General features: G+C 39.1%; 1 protein-coding gene across 1 annotated transcript in view; it reads left to right on the top strand.

Annotated features, from left to right (window-relative positions):
- LOC144946997 (prestin-like) overlaps positions 1 to 9,081 on the top strand; it is an 86,500-nt gene extending 77,419 nt beyond the window's left edge. Inside the window, exons 16-18 of the mRNA XM_078876101.1 lie at positions 772 to 826; positions 5,993 to 6,102; positions 7,758 to 9,081. Of these exons, the coding sequence (XP_078732227.1) occupies positions 772 to 826; positions 5,993 to 6,102; positions 7,758 to 7,808 (216 nt within the window). The 3' untranslated portion in view covers positions 7,809 to 9,081. The remainder of the gene's footprint in view (positions 1 to 771; positions 827 to 5,992; positions 6,103 to 7,757) is intronic.
- The last annotated feature ends 6,684 nt before the right edge of the window (positions 9,082 to 15,765 follow it).

The following is a 15,765-nucleotide window of genomic DNA, read 5'->3' as shown; positions in this document are numbered from 1 at the left end:
GAAGTCCTGCGAAAAATATCTTCCACCGGTTGTTATCTGAAATATGGTGGGGGGGGGGGGGAATGCTGTGCTGTGATATTTCCGGGTGAATTCTTTATCTCCTGACGCTGATGGCAAAACTGGAATTGGGTAGAATTTTCTTTTAATATAACACAATGTCGCCAGTTATAGTTTGAGCCACTGAAGTTTCAGGAGCTATGCTCTTTCAAATCTAGATTGAAAACTAATTTTGCGAGAACTTATTATTTTGTTTAGTTTGTTGTCTTTCCCCAGCACCTACTATTAGCACGGTTGGCTACGTACAGTGCGAAAGAAGTCCCACATACATACGTGAGACATTCACAAGCTAGGGAATATGGTGCTGTGGGATTTAGTATAGGAGATATGTTGCTGAGAGATGTAATTATATTTTATAGGATGTCAAGGTTTTCTGTAAGCTTTCTGCAGTTTCCTCTCATTTGGAAATAAACTGAAGAATGACTTCACTTGTCCTCATTTCAACATCGTTTCGGGTTTTTCAGGCCCTCCTGATGATATGTGTTTGGGTGCAATGTTCATGAAACATTTACAAAATAATATAAAGAACTGTGTACATTCATCTCTAATGTTTTATGCTCATAATAATGTTGTGGTATATGCAGCACTTTGTCCGAATGCTTAAATAATTAAAGTTCCAGGTCTAAATTAATGATGACATGGAACACTTTAACATTATGTCTCTTATTTAAATAATATGCGTTTAATCCACGTTTTTTTTTTCTGCCGATGCAGGTCTGTGAAGATTTCAGAGATATTGGAACACGCGTCCTTTTGGCACGGTGCTCAGGTGGGTCTGATATGTTCCGTCAAGGTCCCTAAGATCTGGGGATGCAGGTCTTCTCTGCAGGTCGAGGTTTCGGTCTTTGGGGTGACCGAGCTTTTTCCCGTGTAGCCCGCGGGTGATGGAACGCTCTTCCAACAGATATCAGGGATCTCTGAGTCTGTGGACATTTTTAAAATGCACCTTTAAAACCTTTTTATACACTTCCCCTTATTAAACTTGTAGTTCATTTAGTAAATGAGTCTTAAAATGCATTTATAATATTATTTTTATGCTGAGTGTCTGCTGCTGCTGTGTCCTGTACAGCGCTTGGAGATCCCTGATGAAAAGCGCTTTATAAATGTAATTCTTATTATATTGGTGTCCATGATGCCTAAATTGTGACACGGCTCAGCGGTAGTGAGGTCTCCACTTGCCGCAGAGGTTCACGGTTCGTTTCCAGTGGCCGACCTGATTAATACTGCAGGTCTAATAACCGTTAACAAGATCCTGGGACGTCGTTCACAAGAGAAGGCCATTGTGTGCCAGTGTTGTGTTCCAAATTTTAAGCATTTCCTGCCAATTTCTCAATTGAAATCGAGAAAGCAATCACCCGCTGTAAAAAAAAGCTAGAACTTTGCAAGATTATCCTAAGAAAGTCATGAGATCCAGTGAAAGGTTTTCTGGATAAACAAGCACAAATAATAATTGGATAATAATTGTCATAAAGCATTGTTTGAAATATACAGCAGCTAATAATGAAGTGCAGAACATATTGTTTTTTGAAAGGGAATGTAAATATCCTGACAATTATACAAAATTTCAATATGTAAAAGTCATTGACCATCAAGAAGCACCGATTGCACACGTCTTATGCACTTTACTATGTTTTGAAGTTCATAGTGTGCCAATGTACGCTATGTGTGAGCACCTTTACCCTGAATTCTAGTTAAATGTGACAATATAGCCGCGTGTATCTGACGAAGGGAGCACGTAAATAAGAATGCAGATGAAAGAAAATGTGAATTGAACTTCAAGACATTTGCAGTCAAGTGGAAATTCATGCAAGGCTGTACACACACGCTTAGGTTTGCACATTTCAGCAATACGTTCTCGGTGGTATTAATTGTTTCATGATCAGACAAGCATAATTACAAGGAAATATTCCTTCTGTCGAAAATCTATTCTTGAGAGTTCGTTTGGAAATTCGGCTTATCTGTCAACAACTCCTTTACCAGCTTACGATTCTTAGTCAATTACATTATATTAAATGGGAATAGACTCCTTCTATCAGCAGCTATGCCAACCATTAAGCATTGTAGGGAAATACACGTGTTAAATTGAATGCAACTTTCTAAAACACAATGGCATCACTCCTGTTGTTTTTCTTTCACTGCTTTATTACTGTGAAAACAATGATTTTTTTCCAAATCCAGTCCTGCGATCGGCATTGCCTCACGAAACAAAGGAGTCGTTCGGAAATCCTAGAGAGCAGTGTGACCATATCATGGGATCTCGGTGTTTGAACATCTTAACACCTGTTTTATTGCCAGAGAGGGTAAAACCTATTCTTATTTTTCATTCAAAAAGGTCCCATGATATAGCTGCTCACCCCGAACCATAAATGCTTTGAAATGTGCATCGTCTTTGAATCGTTCAACTTTTGGTGTTCTCTGGTCTGACACTGGTGAGACTCGGCCCTAAAGAAGGCTGCTGCCTCTGGTGTAGGCCAATCAGTTTCAAAGACAATGCAGATATTATCAGAGCATGTTGTTTTGCATGTTCCCCACCAAGTACGTGTGGTCAATGCAGACTTGATTCATAGCAAAAGGTTTCTATTTGGTGTTTGAACATCTTAACACCTCTTTTATGGTCAGAAAGGGTAAAACCTATTCTTATTTTTCATACAGCGTGTTATCATCATAGAAAGAATGCAGGAGAGGTTTTTCACGAGGAAAACATCTTCCTGTGGCCTTTGTTTTTTTTTTAATTCTGTACCACAGTAGGAAGGTCACGCTTTTTTCATATGCTCTGCTATGAGATAGTCTGTCACGTGACAGTCAAACTAATCATATAAATTTAGTGAAATGCCAGAGCAAAATTCAATATGACAGGTGTTTTTGTGCGATCATTTTGTGAACGGGCCTGGATCATTAACGCACTGCGGTCGAAACTCAGCTTTCGCATTCAAACCCATAACCTCAGCAACAGAATGTAGCTGCTCAGAGCTTTGACCTCTGAACCACTCTGCCTCCTCCACTGTTATTGTTAAAAAGTGTTATTTCATATCACTGCCCTCACCTAAATGCAATTGGCACTAGCCCACAGGTGTTTACAATCTCCGGGCACAGATGAAGTAAATAACACAATCAATACTTTTAAAATACTTTTTTCTTCTTGTTGCATTTGCTTACGTGCGGTTTGCCGTTCTCCATGTGCTATGCACGTGGTGTCCCCCCTCTGTGTTCCCTCGCTATATGTTTCACCCCATTTCCACACCTGCTGATGAGCGCTTGTGTTGCGTTCGAAACGTCGTGCTTTATTTTCATTTTATTTATGAAATTTTTATTTTATTTCTACATACGTGACTTTACCGGAAAAAAAAAACAATGAGTACACAATGAATGTCTAACACCTCTCCGAATTATGCCTATTGCCATCCGGGAACCCGCTGAGAGGCACAGTGCTCATTGCGCCTATGCTAGGCAGCATGTGGCACTGTGAAGCCGTCTAAACAAGTGCCCCTGATGCTGATGCTTACATACTAATGATGATGACGAGGCGCTCCAATACGCCGCGGCAGGTGCACAGTCGAGAGATGGGGAGGTAACATGTTCCCTGACTGTTGGGTTTTCCTGTCTTGAACTTTTTCTTAAGGGAAATGTAGGTGCAAAACAGGTTTTCTCACCCCCCCCCCAAGCAATCATATTCCATACACAGGAAAATGAATTTCACAGTCAGTCTGTCACAACACTTACTTGAGGAATTTTTGCTGTATATGGGGCAAGAATGAGCTTATTTTGAGTAGAATAAATGAGAGACTTGTGGTAGTGGAATTGACCAGTGTTCGTGTTTTGACCTTTGAACTATGTCAAACAACTATGACCACATGTCAGACGCAATGAGTGGCGTGCCACCTTGTGAATAAAGCTCTCCATTGTGCTTCGTGTAGTGATGCCATCTGCAGTGCTAAACAACAGGCTGTATTATGGACAGATCCTTCATCTGTCAGTTATGGGTGAGTTGTCAGTGGTGAGTGTTAGGTGAGTGGTGAATGTCTGAAGAGTGGTGTCAGGTGAGTATGTCTGGTTAGGGTCAAGTGTCAGCTATACTGTCATGCCACCCCATTCATTGTAGCATAATGGGCGCCGTGCCTCCGTGCAGGTTAGCAGACGTCGGCAGGCATTGACTGAGGGAGGTGTTAGGCTGGGATTGTGTTTTTACCATCTCCTTGCCCATGGTTTTTAGACACCTACAGCCTCGTGTCAATTTCTTTCATGTGTGACCATTGATATCGATATACATATGTAAAAACAAGTTTTAAGAATAATGTGAGTTGAATTCACTTCGTTCACAGTCTTGTTTACTTGCACAGCGCTTGGTGTAAAAGGGTTTGAGAGTTGGGGGTTTATGCCTATATAAATCAGCAAGTTTATTCACAACTCTGGAATGATTAACCAATTGCTGACAATTCAATAGGGACTGAACGGAACGTCTCAGGGATCAGAGTTTCTGACGGAGAGTTTTCAGTGAATAACATACATTTAAAGCACCTTTCTTTTCGCCTGGTGGCAGACCTCATCTGAAAGCCCAACGTAGAAAAGCAGCAGTGCTGATAAACGCGGTTGTGAGATTGGCTGTTCAACTCAGCGGTGAGCGAGAGCTGAAACGACCATCATTGACGCGTGGAACGCCAGTACACCACGTGACGATTTCAATTGTTTAGTTGTGTCGCGTGGTCAAACTACATAATATTGGAATAGCAAAATATACGTTTTGTATCAGGGTGGAGTGATTGCACGCAAGTTCATGCACCACGCTCTATAGCCGGTGACCCGAGTTTATTTCCAGCCGTGACTAACTTCAGAGGCGAGTGAAATCTGAAATGGACCTGAGCACCCCACCTTTACTCAAACTGCACTGACCAACGTGGTTAAGTATGGTCAAACAAGTCCCCTGGCGACCAGCAAGATATGGGGAGGCCTTCATCCAACAGTGGATTAATAAAGGGTTGTAAAAACATTAACACTGCTGGATATTGCACGTTCATTGAAACATATACAACTGGTGATTCGCATCTGGATTTTCAGCAATAATTTTTTCACACGTTTTAACCAAATACTCATCGAGGCCACTGTATAACATTATACTTCATACACATTTGCTCAATGATCACTGAGCAACTGGGTTAATAATTAACTATAGTACTCCATAAATGTAAACGTTTGTTGACGATTTTACGTAAATTCATTGCATAAGAACCAGTGAAAATTAATAAGATAATTACAATAATTACTGACGTCCTCACAAATCACTGAAGGCCTAACAAACAATAAATAAACAACAGCCTGTAAATGTCAAGTGCATTTTCCCATTGAACGGCACCCTTTAGAATGTCTACTCTTGCTAATCAGGGCCAATGTGTGCATGTAAATTTAACCAAATGCGCAGTAGTTAATTGTAGAACCATTTAATTAAATAGGATTATTGTCAACACAATATATGAGTGTAAGAATGCTATGTAGGATTAAATGGATTTTGAGATTTTGATAGGATACTTATTTCAGTTATTTGGTGTGCACGTTTGAAATTAATTCAGCCATCGTAATTAGTTTCCTTTAATGTTCTCAAGCAGTCAAGTTACTTCTTCTTGCTATGTCTTCCTCACAAAAGCCGTTTATTGTGAAATGTAAAGGTAAATGATGGTCTAGCTCATGGTTAATGGAATGCAACAAGGAAGCGTCACATACAGGAGCGGCCATGCTTGGGTAAGAATCTAAATTGGTAATATTATCCTCCACTTTGTAATTATAGCAAATAGCCGTCTACAGAGAATGGGCTGTGATTTCCAGCATGACCCCATTAGCAAACAACCGGACACTATTGATGGGATTTTAAATTGCAGAGTATTGGGTTACTTCTGTGTGCTAATAGATGGCATTAATGCAGCTCATTTTTTGGTGTGTTTTCTAGAGGAGATTCAAGGGACATTGGAGAAGAGCGGCTTCTACAAGAAATTCAGCGAAGATGTTATTTTTGCAACCCTCCACGATGCTGTTGCTTCCATCACACCAACAACCACGGTACAGAAAACTGAAATTGCATTGTCATACAGCATTCACCAACCCCACGCACACAATACAACAGCGGTAACGTAACCTTATATGTTTACTCTTGAAGAGAAAAAAAAACATGCCCACTTCAAAATAATTGCTGTGCGGTTGCACTGCTCATTCAATTATAACATAAACTCATTACATCTGACACACACGTGTGTGTTTTATTTTATTTCATCCATGTCCACACATTGTTTGGTTCGTGCAAGGCACGGTCAAAGATTATTTGGAATGTCTTCCTTTTTTTCCAAATCCGTTACTTTTAGGTAGGAGCAAGTTCAACGCTGTATTAGTAGGGAAAGGGCATCGTAATATCGAAACATGGTTTGGCCTTATGCTGCAGTAGACGTTTTAAGTAACTGAAACTATTCCACGAATTGTGTAATGTCACTGAAATAATATATTTTGTTTAAATATAATTTCCTCTATTTTTATCGCAGACTGAATTTCAAATGTGAGTTCCAAAAAACAATGATCTCCGCTGTGAAGTTGCACGAGGATGTGCATGCTACGAATATGTTCCTGATTTTCAAATTAACCTGAAAAGTCAAAGAAATTAGGCCCTCATTGAAATTTCTGGTAATCCGGAAAAAAAATGTTGCAGAATTTTTCCAAATTTGACGTGCCGTTTTCCCCGCAAAAAAATTGTTACGTGACTTCAATGTTGCTAAGATTATAAAAACATAAACGTGGTTCCCTTAAATTATATTTAATATTTTTATATTTAAAATTATCAAGTGTAGTGCATCAACAATAATTTCTGTACAATCCAGAGTAAGTTACAATGACCTCTGAAAAATACAATATTTCTTGCATTGAATCGACAAACTCGTGATGAAAATGCAACACAAACTCTTTAAGGAAGGAAGAGTAATACATCATTAATAATCAGCGTGTGTAAATTACCCCAGAGCTTGCTTGCGGGAGAACAATTTTAACGTACCTTTAAATATTAGAATCATCTTGCGACGTATTTATTTATTTACAATCACGGTCATATGTTTGGAAAATTATATTTCGATTACACATTAAGGGTACCTTTCATTATCAGGTAACACAATGCTGTAATTCTAATCGTGATGAGTTGTTGTATGTCTTTGCCAAGAGGGTAAGTGCATGCTGTGAGCAGTTGGTTGTGAGTGTTGTAATTTTCCACATGATTCATTCATGGACCATTGAATTGTTTCTCATTTAATTAACTTCTAAAATAGTACCGCCTGACCCAAAACAAAATTTATTTAATTTTTTAACTGCAAGGAACCAGCACATGATTCCTAAATGTTGTGTGGATTGTAAAACAGGTTGGTAATTTTATTAAAGAGAATATATATTTTAGAAAGGTGATGCTGGATCTGTTTAATCCTTATCTATAAATTATGAGTCTGGGGAAAGTTCATACATTATTATCATTGCAAGCGCAACCTTAAAACTTGCAATTCAATCTTCTTTGATATATTCTGCAACAGATGTGGATTCATTTATACAGGGGGAAAATAAGTTTTTAAATTGATTTAACTAATTAATGTATTTTTTTCTTAATGACACAAAAGCAGCCAAGCGTTACACTTTGCATACCAGTTAATTGAATGGTATTCGCACTAATCACATTAATATTCATACAGCAGCGTGCAGCACTGGTGTCCTGGCATCATGAAGATGTGACGGTTTTCTAAATGGCCTGTCCATGAAACTGCAGCCAGTGCGACTAGGATTTCAGGTATTGGAGTTGTGTTCGGAGCAAGTGATTTGACATAAAATACATGAACTGTTGATACGAACTAGAGGTTGATATGTACATCCAGTATAACTGTACGGTGGCTGGGGTTCCGCAGAAATTGTAGGGCTCAGTTAATGGACACGTTTTACAGTCAAAGAACCGTCAACACCCTTAACATTCCCCTAAAGATGTTTCTGTAAGCAAACTCTTTGACATCTTAATTCGACAGATATTAGTGGTGTATGCAACAATGCATGGCTCCAGTACAAGCTGGGCTCAACGTATTAACGTTAACGTTGAGCCCAGCTGAGCCACTGTTCTTGTTGTTGGTGGTGTGGTTGTAATTATGGGGCCAGATGTTAAATGAGAATAAAACTGGTCCATGACCCATTGTCATTCAGGGTTTAGCAGTTTATGCAGAAAATCATAATGGTGCAAATATAATTTAATAACATTCAAATAAGATACAACTGTGGGGAAAATACCAGTGTTTGAAGTATGAACTCGCCAGCATGAAATATAATATTCGGCTTGCCTTCTTTTTGCAAAGATATTCATCTTGATAAAATCCTGTTTATGAAATGTTGCATTTATGCATTTCCTTCCTCAGTGCTTAATATGTTGCGTTCTGGTATTACACCAGCACATATATTATTTAAAAGTTATGACAGATAATTCATAAAAATACAATATTGGATTTTCTACACAATTGTCTTATGTTTCGATTTAAAGCTTTCGTGACTGCAGGGATTCATCTTCTTGGTTCTTTCGGTAAAGTCACGTAGAAGGGAAATAATAAAAATAAAACATAATAAAATAATTCTCACGACGTTTCGGCCACAATGCAAGCAGCCGTCCTCAGGTGAAGAACAGGTCTGTCGGAAAGACAGCGTCTGAATGTAATGAATTCAGACGCTGTGGCCGAAACGTCGTGAGAATTATTTTATTATGTTTTATTTTTATTATTTCCCTTCTACGTGACTTTACTGAAATAACCAAGAAGATGAATTGTCTCATGTTCACCTGAAATTTATTTTGGTCATCGCATATGAATTAAAAATGTTAGCTTTTGAACAGTCAAATATTTTCCCAATGTTCTCTGATATGTAATTAATTATACGTGCTTGTAATTTTTTTAAACATTCATAAGCATTTCAATCTAAATTTTAAATATGAATGCGCTCTGTTATTCTAATAATAAAAACATCCAATTATGGTATTAAACTGCATTCATAATTATATGCTCAAAAATATGCTGTGTTGTATTCAAAACACATTGATGGTGGTTTAATATTGTAGGTTCTTATTTTTTAAAGTAATTTTTCTTCTCAAAAATCAAACCCAATTGTTATTAAAATTACTGTAGTACTATTTGTCAACGCCTATGTTTTTATTGAATGTCATGAGTGCATAACGCGAATCACATTAAATGTAAATGTCCATGTGTGGAAGAAGCTCTCAGTCCTAGGGACTCGTATGTTTATTGCCTCCTTAAACTGTATATGTCGACCCTGACTAAAATTATATTATTTTGCCTTCACAACAAACAAACATCAACAAGGCAGCTGGGCAGGGTGGTACAGGACGTCACCTCCACTCATCTTGGGGGTCATTAATGAGCTGCTTGAGTTTTTGGTCGATTCAGGATACATTTCAAACAAGGACTGGAGTGACTTGGGACATTTTCACCACTCTCCCTCTCCTTGCATCTGTCAATTCATTGCCCACGGCTGGCATCAGTGGAAAATTATACCGAGACCAGTCCTGGACCCCCCCCCCCTTCTTCACCAAACCACACTGACCAGGTTGGTTCAACAACGGCCTTCGTCAAAAGCTGTGGGAAGGACATCAGTAAGCAATAGATTCACAGAGCGTTGCAAATGATAACGTTACGATATGTATTACATGAAGACAATACACACGACATATTGTATCTTAGTTCGCTCTCTCTGTTGGTCTCTGTCAGTCAACAATGAGAGTTCAACCCCGATGAAGCTTGGAGACTGGATGGAGTTCAAAATAACTGACAAACTAACACCTTGTTGATTTGAAGCTTTCGTGACTGCATGAAGTATTACATGAAGACAATACACACGTGACTTTACCGAAAGAACCAAAGAGTAATAACACCTTGTGGTGAAAGACCCGCGACGCTCACGGTCCACCCTAAACCGCATCCACTGCACAACCCATGGCAGATGCGGATACCTGATGATGCACAAATGGAAAAAAAAAACTCTTCAGTGTGCGACTGTGGTCATCCAGAATAGACCGTACAACAAATAACGACGCAATGCTCAATCCACAAATACAAAGGAGACATCATCACAGCGATGCACTCTGACTCCTGACGCGGTTATTATCTGGCTTGACCACCCGAATGTGAAATTGTTGTTGTTGCTCTGCCTCTACATCAGCAGCCGTACGAAATAAGAAGACGTCTGCCTCCACCTGCCTCTGCCTGTCTCTATCTCTCATTCTCTCCAACTTTATCCCACTCTCCCTCTCCTTGCATCTGTCTCTGTGTGTATCATTATGTATCTATCTGTCCTCCCTCCACTCTGTGGCTCAGCCTCCCTGTCTCCCTCTGTTTCTATGCCCTGGTGACAGTTGGGCTAATTATTTACGTAATTATTGGTTATTGAATAATTAACATCAAGTGATTGCTTAAGTAATGTTAATCGTTTTCGTTAACAATTAATATGGCTCGAACTTCCAGATGTGGGATGTCAATTGTAGGGGTCTATACTGACGTACATTAATACTCTCCAAAAATGCCCTCAGTTCACAGGATCCAGTTGTCGCTGATGTTTCAGGGAATTTATTTTTACCATTTCAGCACAATTGTACAACGTTGAATGCAGCATGTACTTTGTCAATACGTTTAAGTTAGAATAACATAATTTATAATACAGTATACCAAAACAGCACTTTGTTTTCGTTAATATGTAAACATATATCATCAAGTTCATTTTCACGATAAAAGTAATACGTTTTCAAGGCATTTAAATCAGAAATTAAGCATTTTCTGAAACACCGCGTTTCTAAAAGAAGGCTATTGAACTATAATTTATTAGTTGTCAACATAGTTGCATACGTTGTGAGGTCAAATTATGAAAGAAATTCAGAATACTAAATTAAAGATCTAGGAAGTTACACCCACTTCCTAGATTGTTTTTTTCACTTCCCTGAGCGTGTCCTGATGATGCTTGATGTAGTTTCAAGTGAAACGTATTGAATCGTAAACAAATTGGTTGTGAGAAATGCTATTTCACTCATGGTGAGCTGAAATAATTGGCAAAATTAAACACTTGTCTACATAATGCTTTAATTTGATCGGCTATGTTGGGTGGTGGAGGGTCATAACGACACACATTTGGCCGGATCATTGCATGGCCTGGCCCAAAAATAAAATATTAATCGGCAAACTATTTTCTTCAATTATTTTGATGGTCCCCACATTTATATATGTTCTTTTATTCCAGATTGTCATCTGATTAAACATGTTGGATTTAGATACAACAGTTTCATCGGCCTGGGTTAAAACAGTTCAATAAAATATAATCTCATTATGAGATGCCAACATTTTAAATGAATAATTTTAGGATTTTTATGAGTATGAACATAGACTTGACTATTGTTATCTATTTATATATTTTATTTGTCGAGCCCATCAGTTACAATATAGCTTGCATTAGTCGCCAATGACCACATATATCTTGGATGACTCACGTCTGTTTATCAGGATATTTCTATGATGTGGACCAGGATCTCCACAGCTAAATTAGTACAATTTTGGTGAGGTGTTCATTTAAATATCTTTATTGAAATTCATCCAACACCCCCTTTTTATTTACGGCAGCTTTTAACACATTGATATTATTGTGAGCTCTCAACACATCTATATGATGTTGCTTTTGCTGTCTAAAGCAGTGCTTCAGCTTTCGATTTAAAGCTTTCGTGACTGCAGGGATTCATCTTCTTGGTTTTTTCGGTAAAGTCACGTAGAAGGGAAATAATAAAAGAATAAAAATAAAACATAATAAAATAATTATCACGACGTTTCGGCCACAACGCAAGCAGCCGTCCTCAGGTGAAGACCAGGTCGGCCACAACGCAAGCAGCCGTCCTCAGGTGAAGACCAGGTCTGTCGGGGAGACAGCGTCTGAATGACGTCTGAATGACGCTGTCTCCCCGACAGACCTGGTCTTCACCTGAGGACGGCTGCTTGCGTTGTGGCCAAAACGTCCTGAGAATTATTTTATTATGTTTTATTTTTATTATTTTATTATTTCCCTTCTACGTGACTTTACCGAAAGAACCAAGAAGACAGTGCTTCAGCTTTTGGTAGCAGATGTCATTGTTTTATGCAAAGTATATTGGAGGGCATTGTGTGCCAAACTCTTAGCCCATGTTCTGAATATCACACAGCCGAGCAGACGTTCAGACCTCGTCATAGCAGGCCCCATATTAAAATGACAATAGTGATTTTAAAAAAAGTATAAATAATGCATAGACACCTAAACCTGCTATGTTTCACTTAGAGCCAAAGCCTCTGCAGATTGGAGGCTGATGAAGACGAACAGGAAAAGCTGCTGTGTTCCTATACTGACGGGTATTTATTTTATGAATGTCAATTAGGGTGGCATGTTTACAGATTTTGAGGCAAACTTTCATCTTAAATCAGAAGGATTTGACTTCCCTTTGAGAAACATGCTGTCATATGGGACATAACATGCATATTCACGATGGCAAAAGGTTATCTTAACCAAAATACGGATTGCCAACTGGGGACAGGCAGTATCCAGATTGTTGTAAATTTATGGCCACATTGAGGCCTGCTGCTCTTATCCATCACCCCGCATCATGTACGTATCAATACATTTACAAGTGGACAGAGAGACCACTTTGTGGGATGAACACATTTGCATAAGAGCGAGTGAATCCCACGTGTTGTGTTGAACTTTTGAAGGTCAATTCTGCATTAATTTTAGATGCATAAATTGCAGTGTTTCTCTGCACAGCTGCCATGTATGTCGGGTAGACAACAACACGAGGGCTGCCTTTACAAGCAAAACATTTTATAGCCAATGGCAGTGGAATCGGCATCACCACCGCTCAGCGCATGGCACTGAGTGTGAGAGTGGGGAGGCGTGGTAGTGCTGTGAGTAGGGTGAGGGCCAACAACCTTTTCAATTGTCCTCACTGATGCTGAGAACTAAAAGTACTGTAGATGCAACGTGGCCAGGCCTCTATGACTGCCATAACATTGTGCGTCACACTGCCCAGACTACTAGGGAGAAGGTGCGTGTTTGTATATGTCGCACAGGGCCTCAGGGTCGCTGGTTTACAAATTAGCATTATTATTATCCTTAACAGCACAAGAGCCACAGCAGTCTGTTATTTATTTATTTTACCAGGTAAAGCCCACTGAACTATGTAGCTTTTTTATAAGCGACCTGGCCACAAATGATAACTCAACGAAGTGGCTTATCACGTGGAAATGTATAGCAGCCAAATACTCTAAACGTATGTTTCTAAATGTGGAGGAAAAAAACGGAGGACCTGGAGAAAAATTCCCGCGACAACGGGGAGTACATGCAAACTCTAAATATACAGGCGTCAGGGTCAGGATTGAACCCACGACCTCCTGTATACCAGGTGAGACAGTTAACATCTCGCCACTGGGGCACCCTAATAAAGGCTACATGGGGGTGGGGGGTGTCATCCTTCCACTGTTTTCTCTTCAGCATAACTCCACTAATTGCCTGATTTTCATCACTATGAATCTCCCACCCATCCCTGAACTCATCCCAACCACAATGACATGTGATGTCACATTTACATCACGTGAAGCATGTATGCTGTCATTGATGTGTGATTTTGTTTCTGGCTTTGAGGCCACATAGAGGAACGGGAATATTTATTGTCTTTCAACACCTTGTGGGGACTTTTGTAACTTGGTAAGAATAATAAAAATGGTTAAACGGAGCTTGTTTAACCACCGAAATGAATGACATATAATCAGTAGACCAAGCAGAATTTCCATATCAATGTATTATGGAAATCTGCAATGGAGGAGGAATACCAAAGCTACACGAACTGTCTCCTGAAGCCCACTCGTGGCTAACAAACATCGGACGTACGTAGGCAAGAATCAAATTTAGGAAGCATTTTTGGTTCTTTGGGTAAAGTCACGTAGATATAATTTATTTATTTTTTCTATCTACGTGACTTTACCAAAAGAACCAAAGAAGATGAATTCCTGCAGTCGCGAAAGTTTTAAGTCAAAATTTAGGAAGCATTTGTTTAAATGGGTCAAATTCTCCATTCATTGGCTTGGGCTTCATCAAGTCTCGTGCGCAGGGCGTGCTCTGATAAATGCATTCATCGGAAGTTCCCACGTGATTCGTGTAAGCCATCCAAGAACACCACGCACCAAATATGAAGCCTGCTCATCTGATAACTGTATTGACCTAATTGTCAGACGCCACAGGCTGTAACTATTTTGATCGCTTGATTCTGTATTGGTAGAAATGTAACTGGAATATGACCTGGGGATTCTTAAAACCGAAGGATATTGAAAGATTCAATAGGACGGGGAGACATTTTTTTTTACAAAGCTGGTGCTGATCAAATGTGATTTAAAAATGCAAATATACCAGAAAGCAAATTATATTTAAAAGGCTTAGATTTGTAGGTCTTGATTCATTTTATCATAATAAAGACCACAATCATAATGTTGGTTTGTGCTGATTATTTCTCGTACAGTTACGTAGGTTATTGCATTTTAAAAATGCAAATGTGTCAGGTTTACGATATCTGAATTTCAATCAAAGTAACCAGTGTAGCATGTTGACGGACATTCAGGGAAGATACATCTTCAGCAGTGCATATCTGCAAGGTTTCAAAAGGTCAAGCTTTTCATTTCATGCACTAAACCAACCCATCTGCTGAGAACCTTAAAATTTCCATTTTTTTCTCATGATCCATCCGTTACACTTTGCATTACTCAGAAGAGTGTTTTAGCTGTGATTGCTTTGCCATCTGTTGAGTCAGGAGAAACTCTTTAACATTCCGTGATTGCACGGTAAATATTCAAGCTTCCTGGTGTGTGGGTAGTGAGTGGCCAGCTCTTCCGTGAGGATGCTCAGATGTTTTATCAAACCATGCAGAATAAAGAAAAAAAAAACACGAACACACATTTCTTGATTTTTTTTACTAACAGTTTTTTTTTATGTAACAGTTACAGGTTACAAATACAGTATGCAGCATCTCATAATGATCAGCCTATACAGTACCTAATGATGAAGACATGAAAAACAATGTTCATTTGGTACAGCACAGAAAGCTGTTTAGCAGACTCTATCATGAACAAGCAAAGCTTTATTGCTAAACAAGCATCTCTATGCTAGTCCAGAAAGCAGCATTTGATGACTACACCATACCATTATTTGCACTTTGTGCACGCAAGAAATAAAGCGCCGTCCTAGCATGCCTTACGAGTCCTCGCCATCAGCGGTAATCGCGAAGATTACGTTCAATCGGTCGCGTCGAATGGACGTTCTCCTCCCGTTTGTCATACTGAAATATGTCCCAAGGCATTTACATTGCGAAAAATCATCAAAAACCTATTGTTGGAGAACCAGCCGTCGATGCCTTCTTTGGTGGTCAGGCATTTTTAAAGGATGCTGTCTAAAATATGTTTTTTTCAGTTTTCGTACGACATATACCGTGCATTGTTTCATTTTATTACGCTATTGTGTGCGAGCTGTCCACTGAATGGCACATAATGTAATTGTCCTTCGTTACGTATGGATAAACGACGCGCACTTATTTTTATAGTGGGGGTATTTTATTACTGGCCATAAAATGCAATGGCATGCATTTTATTGCTATTTCTTAGTGTAGGC

This window comes from Lampetra fluviatilis, chromosome 2 (assembly GCF_964198595.1).
Source record: "Lampetra fluviatilis chromosome 2, kcLamFluv1.1, whole genome shotgun sequence".
NCBI lineage: Eukaryota > Metazoa > Chordata > Hyperoartia > Petromyzontiformes > Petromyzontidae > Lampetra > Lampetra fluviatilis.
Note: the sequence above shows the minus strand (reverse complement) of the source record. Positions and strands in the feature narration are given on the sequence as shown.